At 41.1% G+C, this 18283-nt stretch overlaps 1 protein-coding gene across 2 annotated transcripts in view; it reads right to left on the bottom strand.

Annotated features, from left to right (window-relative positions):
* The window catches only part of ADCY5 (adenylate cyclase 5), a 255962-nt gene that overhangs the window by 25568 nt on the left and 212111 nt on the right, over positions 1-18283 (bottom strand). For both annotated transcript variants that reach the window (XM_044670042.1, XM_044670043.1), the window contains 4 exons: positions 15080-15224; positions 12559-12656; positions 9102-9189; positions 1093-1209 (listed from right to left, as the gene is read on the bottom strand). In XM_044670042.1, coding sequence (XP_044525977.1) covers positions 1093-1209; positions 9102-9189; positions 12559-12656; positions 15080-15224 — 448 coding nt within the window. The remainder of the gene's footprint in view (positions 1-1092; positions 1210-9101; positions 9190-12558; positions 12657-15079; positions 15225-18283) is intronic.

Here is an 18283-nt window from a genome sequence, read left to right as displayed (position 1 = left end):
CATTTAAGGTTTGCGTAATGATGTCTCCGAAATCCTCCAAAGCTCAACTGAAAATTCCACATTGATTTGAATATATGGCCCTCACAAATACAGGCCCCCAAAAGGTCTCTTTTAAGGGAAAAATATAGGCATATGCTGAAAAATAATTGAACAGATTACTATATTTTACTTTAAGAAACCCTTACCTTCTGTCTTGGAATCAATACTGTGTGTTGGTTCCAAGGCAGAAGAGTGGTAAGGGCTAGGCAATAGGGGGTTAAGTGACTTGTCCAGGGTCACACAGCTAGGAAGTATCTGAGACCAGCTTTGAACCCAGAATCTCCTCTCTCCAGGCCTGGCTCTCAATCTACCGAGTCACCTAACTGGCCCTAAATTGCTATATTAAAAAATATTATTGAAAGTTCTTATATTTACATTTATTTATCATATATAATTACATAATGCTAAATAGAAATATTATTTATATATTTTCCATTGAAATAAATGTCTTATTAATTTTTATCATTAGAGATTTCTTTATTTTGGTCATTTTAATTGTCTTAATTCAGGTTTTGGAAAAGCTAAGTTTGAGAAGAAAAAGAATGGACTTATGTTCAGATCATTGAAATTGTAACTTAATTAAAAAAAAACAACCCTTACCTTCCATCTTAGGATCAATACTATGTATTTGTTCTAAGGCAGAAGAGTGGTAAGGGCTAGGCAATGAAGGTTAAGGGACTTGCCCAGGGTCACACAGCTAGGAAGTATCTGAGGCCAGATTTGAACTCAGGACCTCCCATCTCTGGGCCTGGCTCTCAATCCACTGAGCCACCCAGCTGCCCTCCTGTAGCTTAATTAAAAAAAAAATTAGCTTTCAGACCTGAGAGTAGGACACTAAGTGGCTAGAAACAGAAATTCAAGGCAGTTTGGCCTTAAGAATTCAATCCTACCCCAGCCTCAGTGCTGCAAAGATAAAGGCCCTGCGGGTCAGCACAAGCAAGACCATCCTAAGGAGGAGGAAGAGCTTCTGTTGCTCTGGGTGGAAGCCTCCTGTTCCCTGTGCTTGCAGAGCTCTGACAGAAGAAGGCCGTGGCGGCAGTGGGGACCACCTACCATGTTGACAAACGCAGACAGGAAAACCAGGATGATGGTGAAGACCCCAACTACAGTGCTGTTGGTCCTGGACTGGACGATCTTCCTAGAGAGAGTCTGCAGGGGTGCTGGGAAAAGCTGTGGGGGGTGTGAAGGAAATCGAGGTAGGGAAGAAGAGAGGGAAATGGGGTAAGAAGCGAAAATAATGAGATGTGGACAGCTGCAGCCACACAGCACTATAGTATTTCAGCAGATCCTTCCCGTCTCATGTTAGAAAGAGCAAGGGGAAAGAGCTTGCCTTGGGATACAGGTCTTGCCCAGCTGGCTCATCTTCCCAAGAGTTCCAGCTCTTATCTCTCCCCCAGGACACCTTGGCCTCTCACTGCAAGAATTCCAGCTATTACCAGTATCTAAATGTCTCTGATCACCGAGTCCTACGGAGACTCCAAACGTCCTGACTCCCCCTTAGTCCCTGAGCCTGCTTGGCTCTCGGGGGTGGGAGGTCTTTTGCGCCCAGAGCCTAGTTCTTTTTTTTTCCTGCTGCGGCTTTCCAGTCGTGCCACTAAGTGGTCGGGTAGCCTCTGGCCAGAAGACCTTTCCCGGGTGGGAGGGATGCTTTCGGAATGAGCGAGTGGCAGCATCTCCTTTATGGGCTCTGAAGTCCTCGCCTCGCCTTACAATGCATCGCTCCACCTCCTCCTGGATGCTGCTTACTCAGCTTAATAAATATCACCCTTCCAGATGCTTCTGCATAGCCGGCTGAAGGTTTACTGAGGCATGCCACCTAACGGCAAAAGATAACTATTTTTGCAAAGGCTGATTCCAGTCGGGAGCCCTGCTTGAAGGTCACAGAAGAGCATGGGATTTAGAGCTGAAAGGAGCTTTAGAGATCAGCCAGACCAAGCTATTCATTTTACAGGGATTTGCACAGATGGGGACAGGGACTGGCACGGTGACTCCATTGGTATTGAGAACTCCAGGTGAGAAAACTCCCTCCACTAATTGAGGCCAACACCTCCTCTGTGATTTAGTGTCTTACCAAGAGCCCAGGGTCATATAGCTAGGATGGGCAGGAACTTGAACCTAGGTCTGATTTAATAATGCTTCATTATTACAAATTAATTTTAGGCTTGATTTGTGTTTGTGTCATTTGTATGTACACTTAGTAGTTCTTTTGGGGACCTTCATATAATGGACCAGGTCCATAAGGTCAAATCTTAATTTGACTACTTCTTGGAATAGGCTTTAAAAAAAATTCTTCCTGAGTATCCAAGGCAGAAGAGCAGTAAGGGCTAGGTGATGGAGTTAAGGGACTTGCCCACTTTTTTTTCATTTTTATTTTTCTTTTTTTTTTTAATATTTTTTTTTAGAAAAGTTTTCCATGGTTACATGATTCATGTTTTTACTTTCCCTGTTGCACCCCCTTTCAACCTCCCCCATTGCCGATTCACATTTCCACTGGTTTTAACATGTGTCATCAATCAAGACTTATTTCCAGGGGGCAGCTGGGTGGCTCAGTGGATTGAGAGCCAGGCCAAGAGATGGGAGGTCCTGGGTTCAAATCTGACCTCAGACACTTCCTAGCTGTGTGACCCTGGGCAAGTCACTTAATCACCATTGCCTACCCTTACCACTCTTCTGCCTTGGAGCCAATACACAGTATTGACTCCAAGATAGAAGGTAAGGGTTTAAAAAAAAAGGCTTACTTACATATTATTGATAGTTACATTGGTGTGGTCATTTTGGGTCTACATCCCCAATCATGTCCATGTCAACCCAGGGTCATATAGTTTAGAAGTATCTAAGGCCAGATTTGAACCCTGGACCTCCCATCTCCAGACCTTGTTGTCAGTCCATGGAGCCTTTAGCTGCCTTGGAATAAGGTCTTAATAAACACTGTCAGATGAGGAAACGAAGGCCCAAATAAGTAGTAAGACTTTTTCAAGGTCAAAGAGCCAATAAGTAGAACAGAGATTCATAACAGGGCCCAAATCCAGGGTTTTTTCCACTATACAAAACTGGAATGTATCTGTTTGTCAGAAGGGACTCCATTGACAGAAAAGGAAGGACCAAATGATCATAGATCTAGAGTTGGAAGGGACCTTGGAAGCCATCTAGTTCAATCCCATCATTTTAGAGAGGAGGAAATGGTGGCCTGGAGAGTTGAAATAATTTGCACAAGATTTCATAGATGGTAAGCATCAGAGGTGGCATTTAATTTCTTATGTGGGTTTTAAAAACACCTTACCTTCCATCTTGGAATCAATACTGTGTTTTGGTTCCAGGGAGAAGAGAGTTAAGGGCTAGACAATGGGGGTCGAGAGACCTCTCCAGGGTCACACAGCTAGGAAGTGACTAAGGATGAATTTGAACCCAGGACCTCGTGTCTCTAGACCTGATTCTCAATCCACTAAGCTCCTCGCTGCCCCTCACCCCATCTGTATGGGTTTTTAAAGTTACCTCGACTATCCAAATTATTCCTACAGGATCCTTGTCAATCAGGAGTTCTTAACCTTTTTTTTTTTGGTGCCATGGACCCCTCTGACATTCTGTGTGAAGCATATGGACTTCCTTTATAGAATAATGCTTTTAAATGCTTAAAATAAAATATATAGGATTGCAAAGGAAATCAATTGTATTGAAATAAATTTACCAAAATACTTTAAAAAACCAGGTTCATAGAATCTTGGTTAAGAACATCTTTTCTAAATGAAAGCAAAGTTATTACCTAAATGCTTAATTAAAGTTTACTGTTGCAACCATATTCATTTTATGTCAGATTTGGAAACTGTATTTATTTGCGCTGTTTGTATGTACACTTAATAGCCCACTGGGAGCCCCATATATACTGCATCTGTGCAGCATATTTATGTTTATTTTACAGGACTGACGATATTTTATTATCTTAAATAGAAGAGGTTTGTAGCTGTTGTACCTTTGTTTCTCTAGCAAATGGTTGGTGATTGCTGTGATTTATTATCAGCCCCTGGTTAGAAACTCAGCTCCCAATTAGAACCTTCTTCCAATGAGAAACTAATTCAATCTGCTTTAGGGTTAGGATCCACTTGAAGATTGGGTTTCCACAAATGCATTATGGAAAAAGGTGAGGCTTGTCTGCACATCCTGAGGCATGTTCAGAGTGCTTGCCAGAGTAGATGGGGAAGTGTTTAGTCTTCCTTGAGTCATCCCATCCCCCTTCTCCTGTGAAGAGGAGGACAAAAAATGGCCTATTTCTGGGAGTTTCAAGGGGCCAAGTCTGGGCCTGGATGCAAGTCCATCTGACCAGGCATCTGGTGGTCCAGTGGATAGAACCCTGGGTCTAGAGTCAGGAACAACCGAGTTCAAATTCAGCCTCGGACACTTACTAGCTCTGTTTCTGTGGGCAAGTCATTTATTCTCTGTTGGCCTCATCTGTAAAATGGAGTTCATAATAGTCACTATCCTCCAAGGTTGCTGGATCAACTTAGCATAATGCCTAGCACATAGTAGGTGCTTAATAAATAAATATTTATTTCCTATCTTTCTTCTTTCTCTCCTCTCAGTGTCCAACTTCCCATCCTAACACGTCCTCACTCCCTACCTCCAATCCTGACTGTTCTTCTCATGCCCCTTTTTTCTAAGCCCCAGGAGAATGGCAAGAGACCTCTTTCCCCATGTCCTCTTCTAGTCCCCCATCTAAGTCCCAGGCCAGATTTCCTCAAACCAAACCTAGTGGTCACTGGGCTCCTGTCGCAGCCCACTGACCATCACAGCTTCATGTCTCAGCTTCATGTCTCAGAAGGACAAGAGCAAGGTGGTACAGTGAGGAACAACCAGAATTAAATGAAATCGATTTGGTCGGGGATTTTTTTCCTTTTTCCTTTTTTCTTCTCCTTTTTTGAAGTTAAGGGAAGAGAACAAAGCATTTTTAAGTGCTTCCTAGGGGCCTGGCATTGTGCCAAGCACTTTACAAATATTATCTCATTTGTTGGCTTAACCAACAACAAATAAGATAAATATTTCCATATACAAAGTAGAATAGGAAAAGAGGATTGTATATGGAGCTGTCAATCTCTATTACACACAGCTTGCTTTTTCTGTGGAAGGATATGATAAATTTAACATGCTCTTTTCAAACCTGACCTGCTGGTGTTTCCTATGGTCTCTCATCTATGCATTTCTTAAAGATGCCTCAGTGACTAAGGGATTATTTTGAAACAGAAAAGTATAGTGAATAGCATGCTGGACTCCAAGCCAGAAAGGTCCTGAGTTTGAATCTTTCTTCAGACATTCAATTACTGTGTGACCCTAGGCAAGTTCCCTACACATTCAGGGCCATATTTTGGTCATCTATAAAATGAGGAGATTGGGCTCCATGTCCTCTAAGATCTCTTCCTGCTCTAAATCCATAATCATTTGATCCTCTCAAGGAATATTAGAAAATGTGTAGATTAAGGCCCAGTTTGAACTTAGAATTTTACTAGTTTTCTTTTTTTTTTAATTTTGGTTAACAGTTTCATTAAAAAAATGAGTTGAGTTCAACTAAAAAATGTTTTTCTAAAGACCTTTTTAATAATGTTGTGTTTTGACAACATTAAGCATAAATCAGTTAAGGCTGTGTACTTTTGAGGAAGGAAGGCTGCATGGTGAGTTGATTGTTATTTTCAAGTGTACATCAATGGGTTTGTGATATGGATGAACAGAATTCTACCATGGGGTCCTTCTTGTCTTAGGGTAGACCACAAGCCCACCAATGCCGTCTCATCCTGAGGAATCCTCATATATGTCTTTCTAGGAATCCATTGTGGGGAATACAATTCAATTGCACGGGCTTTTACTAAGTGCCTACTATGTGCTAGCTACTGGGTGTATTTCAGTATTTCAGAGGATCCGTGTTCTCAGTGGCATGAGCACTCCCTCTGACAGTGTTGATTTTAACCATTCATACCTTCTCTTAGTACCAGGAATATTCTAGAATTTCCTCCAGCATGAATAATTGTGTCTGCCATACCATGGGCATGTGGCCTCTAAAGCTATAATGATTGTCTTAAATAAGAAAAGTTATTAGAATAAATGTGAAAAATGTAGCCATTAATAATGTGGATGTTGAAGCTACCTTAATTTCAATTGTACTTTTGGGCTTAGTACCTATGTACTCCCAAGGAGGGGTTGTACTTAGAGATCAGTGATGTCTAGGACTTTCCATTTGTTATTTCTTATTCTTTTTTTAAGAATCTTTACCTTCCATCTTAGAATCAATACTGTGTATTGGTTCTATGGCAGAAGAATGGTAAGGGCTAGGCAATGGGGGTTAAGTGACTTGCCCAGGGTCACACAGCTAGGAAGTGTCTGAGGCCAGACTTGAACCTAGGACCTCCCATCTCTAGGCCTGGCTCTCAGGTTACTGAACCACCCAGTTGGCCCCTGCTTTCTTTTATTCTTGATAAATAACTGAATCACCTCCTTTTTTAGCCCTTTATGTCTTTGATGATCACTTGTTCATTCCTTTTTATACATGTTCTTGTTGGAAATATGCTTCAGCCTGTTATGCCTGTCACACATCTTTCCCTCATCCTTTTGAGTCACCTGTGATTCAGATCCTTCTGAGATCCTGTTTTACAAGTCACAGACATATAGCATCACCAGGAAAATTAGTAGATACATGGCATTTTGTAGCTGGAAGCAGCTTGAGACTATGGAAAACATCGCATGATTTACCAAATTTGAGCCTCCTACCCAATTCTGGACCTCACAAATTGCCCACCTAGAGCACCTGTTCAAGATATCCATAATGGTGCACTAATTCCATGGTTCTGGGGAGAAGAGCTAAATCAATCTCTACTGAGCAGCCACGAATTTCAATGAGGAGAGCTCCTCTTCTCCTATTCTTTGACCTTTGGGTTCCATGCAATCAGGACAATGCCATCTGCAAACAGGAGCCTCTGAAGAACTCTGCCACTAATCAAGAATTCTCTTTCTGCTTGGACTGTGCACAGGACTTTCTCCATGACACTGGTGAATACCTCAGGTGAACATATATTTGTCTCCCTATTTGAAACCTTGATTGATCTGTTTCCCAAAAGATCATTGGACAAAGTCATTCCACGGTTGTAGTTTATCATGGAATCCTCCACGATCTAAATATATGCATGGAAGACATTTTGTTTGAGGAGAGCCTTCAAGGCTGTATTCTGCTCTAAGTTCATTTTTTTGATGGGGAAGAATGAAGAAACAATAGACACAATTGAATCATATACTCTCTACATCTCAGCACATATTTTTATAGCTCTCAGTCAAATTTCAGATGTGCAAAAGGTTTAAATAATGGGAATGCTGAGAAGTTGTTCATTATGTACCTGGAAGAAGAAATAAACAAATGAGATATAGCATTGTATAGTGGGAATAACAACGGCAAGTCAGGAGAACTGGGTTTTACTTCTAGTGTTGGGATCAACTAGATTTTGAACCTTCAAAAGAACTTTCTGACAGTGAAGGAAGTGAAAATTTGGAATTATTCACTAGAGGATGCAAATGGAAGTCCTTCCCTATTGGTTTCTTATTTTTAAAGAAAGGAATATACTGAGATATTATTACTGAATGACCAAAGGCAAAAGGGAGGGTCTTTTGCAGTGATAATGACACAGTATCGCTCACTAAATTTTTAAACAACTAGAGAAATGGATGGAGAAGTGTCCAAGAACGGAAAGGTTGAGAGCTGGACCAACCATGAGTAATTCTCTCACTGGATTGGTTGGAGCTCTTTATAGCTTGTCTTATCCTGCTGTTCCCACTAGGGGCTGAGTGATTTAACTCTAGGACTCTGGTGGAAGAGGATGCTTTCCAGAGGGTATCTCTTTCTCTCTACCCACAGAAGCAAAAATAAAAAGTTTTATAACCTATAAGGGATAGGAAGGATAAATGGCCCTGGATTCTTGTGACCTCAGAGTTGTTGCCCAGATGATAATAATAGATGACATTTACATAGAACTTTAAGGAGGGAGTTTGCAAGTTCTGGCATAGAAAGGGTATAATATGGTAATAGAGAAGAAAATGAAGGAATTTGGAGGGGATTAGATACCATAGCAGGAATAGATATATTTTCCATGTATTCGTCTTTTCTTTTCCCTTTCCCATTGCCTAGATTGGGAGACTTGGGGTTAAGAAATAAATCTTGAGGGGGAAAAGTCAGAGGAAGGAAAGTAGTGGGAGTGGAACAAAAAAAAAAGATTTTCAGAAATGACCAGAAGGCATTTGTGCTAGGGAGTTGTCCCAGAAAGGGGCCCAAATGTAGAAGGGAAACAAAATGTGGTCAAAAGAGCTCTGGAGTACTGGGTTCTTGTAAAGGTGATGCCATTGACCAAGCAGGTGAGCCAGGCAATTCATTTCCCACTCCTCATCTGTAAAATCTGAGGATCAGACTAGATAGTGACTAACGTCCCTTGCAGCTTTAAATTTTGATTCCATAAATAGATGTCTCTAAGGTCCCTTTCAAATTTATATTCTTTCTGTCTATGTGACATGGGGACTATGTATGGCACATTGGTGGCTTTTTAGATAGTTTTATACATGTACTTTTGGAACTTTCCTTTCTATCTCCCACTAAGGTTGAAGGATCAAAGCTTGCCAGCCCCTGTCTATGTATGGCAAATCCATTCAAAATATCATTCCTTCATCATTTATGACACATGAAAATTTGGCCCAGATGGGTCCAAAAGGAGAGGCATGAGTGATATCTTCTTGTTCAAGTCCACATCTGCTATCTTTACAAATTGGCATATGTTAAATATCATGGCTTCCCTGTCTCCCCTCCTCTCAACCTTGTGATCTTGATCCTTGATAATGACAACCACAGATGTGTGACCACAATGTTATTTTTTACTTCCTGTGCTCTGTCCTAAGAATAATAGTGAATCTCAGAAAGTACTAGCTCCAGGAAGTAGAGATAGATCCTGGGAAGCACCAGGGCTTCCTCTGATTTCCCTTCAGTTGCTTCAAAGGCATTACAGACTCTTGAGTAGAAAAGAGGTCATCAAGGAAGCTGGTTCACTCACCTTCACACAGGAGTAGATCACAGAGACAAATACCACCATGGTCAACAGCAGGAAACACGTCAAATAGAAACCCAGCATAAACATGGAGCTGGAAGCAAAGAAAAAAAGTTGGAAGGATTCCTGGACAGACTGGTGAAAAGAACTAAGGTTCCCTTCAGTAAAGTAGGAAAGGGCAGTTACTCTGACTTCCAGGGGTTCCATACCCAGGGGCATCAGGAAGCTTCTAAAAGGAAGTTCCTCTGTAGCCTTGTGGCAATTAGGTCATTCAGAGAAGCCCTGTCTAGTGCAAGGGGAAGAACATATACACATTATAAATTTAAAAGAATAACTATGGACCCCATTTTTTTCTTCTGGATCTAGAATTCTGAACAAAAAATAAGTAGAAATTTGGGATGATTTTTAGGAGAATTCTGACAGAGACAGAGTTTACACCATTTTTTTCTGAATGTACTTTGGGATGATCACTGAGGTTCAAACTCAAACTCACAAATGAATTCACAAAATAACTCCTCCCATAAAAAATATTTTTTTTCCTTTCTCAAAATTTACTCGGATTTCTGTCATATTTCCTGATCACTGAGAAGCAGTAAAATCTGGGGCAGCAAGGTGGCTCAATGAATAGAGACCAAGGCCTGGAGTCAGGAGTTCCTGGGTTCAAATCTGGCCTCAGACACTTCCTAAATGTGTGACCCTAGGAAAGTCACTTGACCCCATTTGCCTAGCCCTTGCTCTTCTGACTCAGAGCTGTTACTAAGCTGTAAAGTTTTTTTTCAAAAAGAAACAAAAGCCTAGAGAAGACTAGTACATAGATTTTCAATATTTTAACTATTACTTGCTTAATTTTTATTCTTTTATTAAGCAAGTGATAAAATTAGCATTTTATCACTTGCTTAATTTTATTCTTAATTTTTATTATTATATAAGAATGATTATTATATAATAATAATTATTATTTATATTATTATATAATGTATAATTATACATTAATTTCATCAGTCATAAAAGCATTTATTAAGTATACATTATATGCCATGCACTGTAAGATATTGGGAATATAGAGACAAAAACAAAATACTCCTTGCCCTCAAGAGGCTTACATTCTAGGGGAGAGATGTGGAGACACAACACGTACACATAAGTAAATACAAAATATACACAACGTAAACCATCTAGGTGGTGCAGTGGATAGAACACTGAGTTTGGAATCAAGAAGATTCAAGTCTGGCCTTAGACACTTACTAGTTGCGTGACACTGGGCAAATCATTGAACCCAGTTTGCCTTATTTCTTCATCTATAAGATGAGCTAGAGGAGGAAATGGCAAATCACTCCACTATCTTTGTCAAGAAAACTCCAAATGGGGTCATGAAGAGTCAAATATGAATGAAACGACTCAACGATAACAAAATTAAAAACTAACAGTGTGGAAAGGGGAAGAAGGACCGAATGACTAGGGAATCAGGAGAAGCATCATAGAGGAAATGGCACCTGAGCTAAGCCTTCAAGAGATCTATGGGGTTCTAAAAAGAGTTTACATAATGGGAACAGCCTGGGCAAAGGGAAAGGGAAATGTTGTTTGGGGAGTGGCTAGTAGTTCTGTTTGTCTGGAATGTTTGTTTTATTTATTCTTCCCTTAAAATAGGTAGAAATGTCATTTCTTGACTTCACAAGAAATTACAAAAATTTAGGTTGTTTTTTTAAAAAATCTAGCTGTTTTTGGAAATGTACTACACTGTCTCACACCTAGAGTCTTTGGGTGGACTCTGCTGGCATCTGTCCATGGTGCTAGGATACAGACTAGACCCACACATCCATGGGGAAGACTAAGGATCTGTGAAATCCATCTCCTTTAATTGTCTCCTAATTTCTATAATGGGTGAAAAGAATATTTCTTCTTTCCTGTCCCTGTCCAATTTCTAAGAAATCCTATTTTCATTTTTCCACTTTATTCACAGCCTTTTCAACAGAGAATAGCCTATGGGTTTGAGCTCTCCACCCTCCCGTCTCCCTGTCCCTTTTCAAGGGAAATCGCAATTATTGGTGATGGATACTAGTCTGGCTGTGCCTGCGGGAGTCCCCAGGGAGGGAAAATAATGGTAGCGAGTGAATTTCATTTTTGAATTGCCAGTCTCTCCACCTGGGGTGTGCAAAAACAAACAAAAAAACGACACCTTTAAAGACTTCTGAAATTCCTTCTCTTTCAATAACACAAGACTGAGGTCTAGAGAAGTTAAGTGCTGTTTGCAGGATTAAAGGAAAATGAAAGCCTCACAAGGGAAAGTGAATACTCAGCAGGCATTCAAGCCAGGTATTTATTCCAGCCTCCTCCAAGTGCCTGCACTTAACTGTCTTAAACCAACATGCCAAGGGGAAAAAGGAATTCTTCATTACCGAGAAAGAAATGCTTTCTAAAGTGGCTTTTTAAGCTTCCCTTGAGGGGAGATTTGTGAGAGAGTAACTTCATTCATTTCTAGAGTTGCTGTCAGTGGATAAAATAACATCTGCACAACTTAGAAACTGAGGCAACCCAATCCATTGATCTGTGTTACTGCAGACACAGATAAAGGTTAGTGGAGTAATTAATGATACAGAATTATTTGCAATAGGAAGGCCATAATATGCACATGAAATGTGATATGCTGCTTTAATCTTACAATTTACTTATTTCCCACTGAGGTTTTTGATTGTATCAGTAACTTCCTTTTGGTATAGACAAATATGGAAACAATGAGCCGCCACCCAGAGTGTCTGGTGTATTAATGAAGTGGACAAATATTTAGTGTGACTAAATGCACATAAAGTGCCCAGCATTTTAACTAACACATCACAGTTCAGACATCAGTGTTCTCTCCTTTTAAAGAATCGTCTACACTGAGAAACCTTTCCCTCAACTCCATGAAGCTCCACGCTCTCTCTCCTCACCTCCTAAGTTCATAGATTTAGACCTGGAAGGGACCTTCATGGCCATCAGATCCAACCCTCATTTTCTAAATGAGAAACTGAGGTTCAGAAAGATGAAGCCACTTGCCCTGGGTCACACAACTAGTAAATGCCTGAGGCAGGATTCTAACTCAGGTCTCCAAAGTCCAACACTAGCCCCTGTACCTCTTAGCTGTCATATGATAATATCATAAAATAAATCTTTTTTTTTGTAAACCATTAATTTCTGTATTAGCAACAACTCTAAAGCAGAAGGGTAAGGACTAGGCAAATGGGGTTAAGTGACTTGCCCACACAGTTAGAAAGCATCTGAGGCCAAATTTGAACCCAGGTCCTCTTGACTCCAAGCCTAGCACACTCTTCATTGTGCTACTTAGCTGCCCCTCATAAAGTAAATCTTGTTTCTATTAGGTTCTGTACCTAAATTTTATTTTGTTGGTTAGAGAAACAAGTGTCCCTTACCTTCCGAGATCTGGGATGCTTTCAATCAAGAAGAGAAGGGCAGAGGAAGTACTCACTGTGGCATGATGGTGATCTGGACAAAGCAGATGAAGAGGAAGACGAGGGAGGCACAGGCCACGTAGGCACCGAAGCGGTCATCCACCTGCTTGGAGTACTGATAGGAGGAAAGGGAGAAGTTTGGAAAGGCATCTGGAATGCAGAATCAGTCAGCACTGACTCCATCATTCACTCTGAGTCGTTCTTGGGCTTCATCAGCTTACACAGCCAGTCTTTCATGACAGAGTTAATGCCTTAGTAACACCACCATATGGGGAAACCAACCCAGACTGGGGGGTAGGTGTGAGGGGAAAGGAGAGGAGTTATTTCCAAATGACTCAGAACTTAGAATTCTTATTACTTTGTGTAAGTCCTGAAGGCAGAGTCTATTATGCCCACAAGTAGAAAGTCATTGATTCAAAGAAGTAAAATTGTCCATTGTGACCTCTGAGAAGTTACTCCTCTTCTGAGCCTCAGTTTCCCCATCTATAAAATGAGCCTGTTGAATTAGATGATTTCTAAAGTAAATTCCCCTTTACGTCTAATATTCTACTAACATTTATACTACCCTCTCTGAGAGAAGCAGTGTGGCTCAGTTGGTAGAGAACTAGCCTCTGAGTCAGGAAGACCCAAGACCTTTCTCTGAAACACACTGGCTGTGTGACCCTGGGCAAATCACTTAACCCCTAATTGCCCCCAGGCAATTCCAAAGCTTATAAGTGGCATTGTAGACTTCCATCTAAATTGGGAGATTTAGTATTTTTTTTTTTTTTGGAGAGAGAGAGAGTGTGTATGTTTTCTCACTGGAAATTTCTCATATCAAGGAAATCATAGTTTGGGGCCAAAAAAAAAAATTATGACTGATTCACCAAAAGAAATGGAAAGGTTTTTCCTGCCATTCAAAATTGTTTCTCTTGGTCCAGATTCAATGCCCTTTCTTCACACTATCTGTCTAGCCCAGTGATGGGCAAACTTTGTAAAGAGGGGGCCAAAGGAAAGGAAATGCTCATCCATCAGTGTTTCTAAGGAAACTCGAAGTTTCATTGTATTGTATCCTACTCATTGTATTTGTCAGATTCGGAATAACGTCAGGAGGCTGGAAGAACTTTTTAGGGGGCCACATCTGGTCGTTGGGCCATAGTTGGCCCATCACTGGTCTAGACCACGCCACCACATCATTCAGTTCTCCTCTCCTCTCTCACTGTTGCCTACCCCTGAGATCCACACAGGACTCGTCTTCTTGCACGTACCAGCAAGAGAAGGGTAATCCTTAAGCTCAAATATTTGGGGGAAAGTAACCAGGGGATTTCTGACTTCTCCCTCTCAGGGAGTACTTTATTCTCATACAGTCACATAAGAGCAAAACAAAACAAACTCATGGATGGGAAGAGCCAGGAGCAGTTCAAGCTCATGGCTTAGAAAACAGTGACAAACCACAGGGCCTCAAAAGCCTGTTTCCTCAGAATTTATTTCTCTTGCTCATTCTCCTCTGTTCATTTCTTTTCTCCAGCCAACTCCTGGTGATCTGCATGAATAAGGCTAATTCCTATTTTTAGTCCCTGCCCCTCTCTGGGCTGAACTGTCTCATCTGTAAAATATGGGAATTGAATTAGTCGATGCCCAAGGTCCATTCCAGCTCTAATACTCTGGGATTCCAGGATTAATTATAAAAATATAACTGACATTTACATGACACTTGACCTTTTCAAAGCTGTCATTTAATTAGATCTTTACAACGACCCTGTGAGGTAGAGCAGGTATTTTACCCAGTTTACAGATGAAGCAACAGAGGGCAGAAGAGGTTAAGTGACTTATCCCCAAATCAGAAATAGAACCCAGGCCTTTGGTCTCTTCACACCAGCCTCTTTCTATTTTTATCAATTGGCTATTGCTGCAGGTTATGCTAATGGTCCAGAGCTCTGGCACATATAATCCCAAACAATGGCTAATCCAGAAATCATTTGTTTTGGCTCTGGAAAGTGTAAAGGCTTTTCCATAGGAGATCCATCTTCCTAATTGAGTACACCTCGGCTGAACACTGAAGAAAGTTTACATTCCCTGGGCGCATACCAGCTCACAAGGGGAGGCTATTTGGTACTGCAGAAAGAGACCTGGATGGGAGTCAGGAAACGCGGGCTTTGGTCCCAGCTCCTCAGCCACTAAGTGTCTCTGTATCTCTGAACATCTCTTCTCTGGGGCCACTACAAAAGTGAAGGTCGTGGACTACGTGGCTTCTCAGCTCTCTTATAGTTCTCATATTCTATAATTCTAATTAGCCAGAAGGTATAGTTGCCTAATAACAGGATATCTAACAAATAAAGGGCTACAAAGCCCCCATTTACTCTTGAATTTTTGGTTGCCCCCATTTCACAGATGGAACAAAAGAAACCAATAAAAGGCCTTTACCTGAGGAGTTTTTCCCTGAGAGCTACCACTTTCAGTCAGTGTGAGGAGGGGAATGCATACTTGGGTTTTGAGTTCTCCCCCACTGGGGCTGGTTCCCCCACCCCAAATCCCACTGTCTGCCCAGAATCGGGTTACCTTTTTTTCTAAATCAGGTTCTCTGAAAGTTAAGAGGAACTTCCGAACGTGTTCTGACCTCAGCCGGTCAATGCTTCTTGCATCAATTGCCCGGCCCAGGAACTCATCCACCTCATCCTCGGGGTTCATGTTCTCTTGAGTGTTCCTGGGAGGCACAGATCCAAGACAGATAACACCATCCAGGGAGAGAGGTTACATTAGTGAGAACATACATTCTTTTTTTTTTTTAAACCCTTACCTTCCATCTTAGAATCAATACTGTGTATTGGTTCCAAGGCAGAAGAGCAGTAAGGACTAGGCAGTGGGGGTTCAGTGACTTGCCCAGGCTAGGGAGTGTCACAGCTAGGGAGTGTCAGAGGCCAGATTTGAGCTCAGGACCTCCCATCTCTAGCCTTGGCTCTCATTTCACTGAGTACCCAGCTGCCCCCTCTTTTCTTTTTTTTTTCCAAAGGGCTCTTCTTAGCCTCTCAACTTTACAAAAAGGTCTCACTGTAGGATTCCTTTGGCTAGTAGATATCTTTCTGGGTTTGTCTGATAATTTATAACAATCTGATTTATCTACCAATTTTCAATGAGCAAGTCCATCTTTCTAAGGCAAGGGACACTTGTGATTTATAACCCTCACCTTCTAGCCAACCCTCCAGCCCATTTAGGGGGAGAAGCCAAAGATTGCAGGAGGGAAGGGATGGTTCAGATAGACTGGAAGAAAAAGGGGGTCTGGGAGGCAGGGACTGGAAGAAAGGAGCAAAACTCAACCAGTTTCTTCCTTGTTTTCAAAACACAAGCTTCTAGCTGTAGATTGACCAACTCTTTGTAGCCCAAGGCGACAGAACTCCAAAATTCAGTTTCAGTGCTGAAATGATCCAAACCTTAGCCAGAAATGGAAAGCCATTTCCCCTCCACCTTCCACTTCCTCATTTTCTCCTCCCTAGAGTGTTATGTAGTGTGTATTCCTTAGCAGTGACAGTCTTTGGACCTCACTTACCCCTGGTTGCCTCAGTTTTCTCATCTGTAAAATAAGCTAGAGAAGGAAATGGCAAAGCACTCCAGTATCTTTGCCAAGAAAACCCCATGAAGAGTTGGACCCAACTGAAAACTACTGAATAGTAATTCTATTTATTATAAGATCAGAGGTCATCTGACTCAGAAGTCCAATCCCCTCAATTTATAGTTGAGGAAACTGAGACTCCTGGAAATGAAGCAACTTGCCCCTGGTTATAAGGTAATAAAAGCCAAGATTTGAAGCTATTCCTTCTGACTTTAGAGCTGGTGCTCTTATGACTTCCCAGAGGGCACTTCATTCACTATTTTCCTATCTCATGCTGTGGTCTCCTGTTTTTGCCATCTGTACACACTGTCCCCTATATGTGGAATAATAATAATAATAATATATAGCATTTTAAGGTTTGCAAAGTGCTTTAAAAATAACATCTCATTTTATCACAATAACCCTGGGAAATAGCTGCTATTATTATCCCCTTTTGACAGATGAGGAAACTAAGGCTGAGAGAATTTAGTGATCTTCCTAGGGTCAAATGGCTATTAAGTGTCTGAGGCTGTAACTGCACCTAGAATTTCCTGAATACAAGTCTAATTCTCCAAATTAGTTGCCTTTTTCCTTCAAGGTCCAGCTCTTGTGCTATTTTTCCCATAATTCTCCATAATTCTCTCAAATTCTCCATCCTGACCCCAGCTAGCAGTGATCTTCCTCCCCCAGTTCTTAGGTCAGATTGACCTCCTAGATGCTCTTAATCCTCTTCTAACTTATATTACAATCATTTGTGTACTTGATTCTATTAGACTGTTAAGCCCTTAGGGGACAGGGATTATCTTTTTTTAAAATTATTTAAGAAGAAAATAGTGGGTTTGAATATGAAATTGTGAACTTGTGTTATATATAATTTGTCCTTTAAAAGTGTAAATTAAATTTGACAAGGAAGTAACACCATTGTCCTGTTCATTTGTGTCCCCTTATGACCTTGTTTTGTTTTTCCTCCGTGTATTTATTTCCGGTTCCCCCTTATTCTGTGAAAAATGACTCTCTCTATCTTCCTTTCAAGTTGTGTTTAGCAGGAGAACCCCTTCACTCCGTCTTGCTATTAGTTTTTGACTCCTGCCCTTTTGAGACGCTTTTTAAAGATTGGTTTGGAAGGATTGTCAGAGCAGTTTCAGATTTCGCTGCTGCTAAGCTGCCATCTTGGCTTTACTCCCTCTTTTGTGTATTTAAAAAATATTTTCTTAAAAAAGTGCTCTTATTTCTTTCCTTCCTCTGTTTGCATCGGGCCTATTATGTTTCATCTTTATGGTCTCAGTATCAGAACATTAGTGTGCCTTGCACATAGTAGTTGCTGAATACTTTAACATTTTCACCAGGCTTTTCTCTGTAAATGTTCTCCCTCTATTGACACAGATCACAATAGCTCCATATCAATATTCCAGACTGGCATCATGCATAGGATGTTGCACTTGGGAGTCAAACAGACTTGGGCTCAAATCCTCACTCAAATATTTGCTAGTTGCATCACCTTGGCAAATCACTCAACCACTCTCTCTGCCACAGTTTACTCATCTGTAAAATGAGAGTTGAATTGGATAGCCTCTGTGGGCCCTCCCATGTCTAAGTTGATGCTCCTATGTACTATTTCTGCTTTCATTGAAATAGTCACAGCACTGCAGTTAAGGTGATAAGGGGTGTCTTTGAGCTTCAGCTAGCCCATGATAAATGATCTGCAGTCCATCACTGGGCCTTAAACTCAGAAGTTTTCTAGGATAGTTGAGCCTGCCTGGGCTTGTGCTTTGTTGGTTGAACTCAGGGCCACTTTCATGCCTTAATAAAGCACCACAGTGGTGCTTAATAAATATCTATTGGGTTGAATTGTGCCGAGGCTATAGAAGGCACAAGGGAGAAGGAGACCTCAACCAAAAAAAAAAAAGAAAGGGAGGAAGGAAGGAGGGAAGGAGAGAAAGAAGAAAGGAAGGAAAGAAGGAGGGAGGGAAGGGGGAGAGAGGAGGGAAGGAGAGAGGAGGGAAGGAGAGAGGGAGGGAACAAGGGAAGAAAGAAAGGAAGAAAGAAAGAAAGAAAGAAAGAAAGAAAGAGAGAAAGAAAGAGAGAAAGAGAGAAAGAAAGAAAGAAAGAAAGAAAGGAAAGAAAGAAAGAAAGAAAAAAAGAAAGAAAGAAAGGAAGAAAGAAAGAAAGAAAGAAAG

This window comes from Gracilinanus agilis, chromosome 3 (genome assembly GCF_016433145.1).
Source record: "Gracilinanus agilis isolate LMUSP501 chromosome 3, AgileGrace, whole genome shotgun sequence".
Taxonomy (NCBI): Eukaryota; Metazoa; Chordata; class Mammalia; order Didelphimorphia; family Didelphidae; genus Gracilinanus; species Gracilinanus agilis.
Note: the sequence above shows the minus strand (reverse complement) of the source record. Positions and strands in the feature narration are given on the sequence as shown.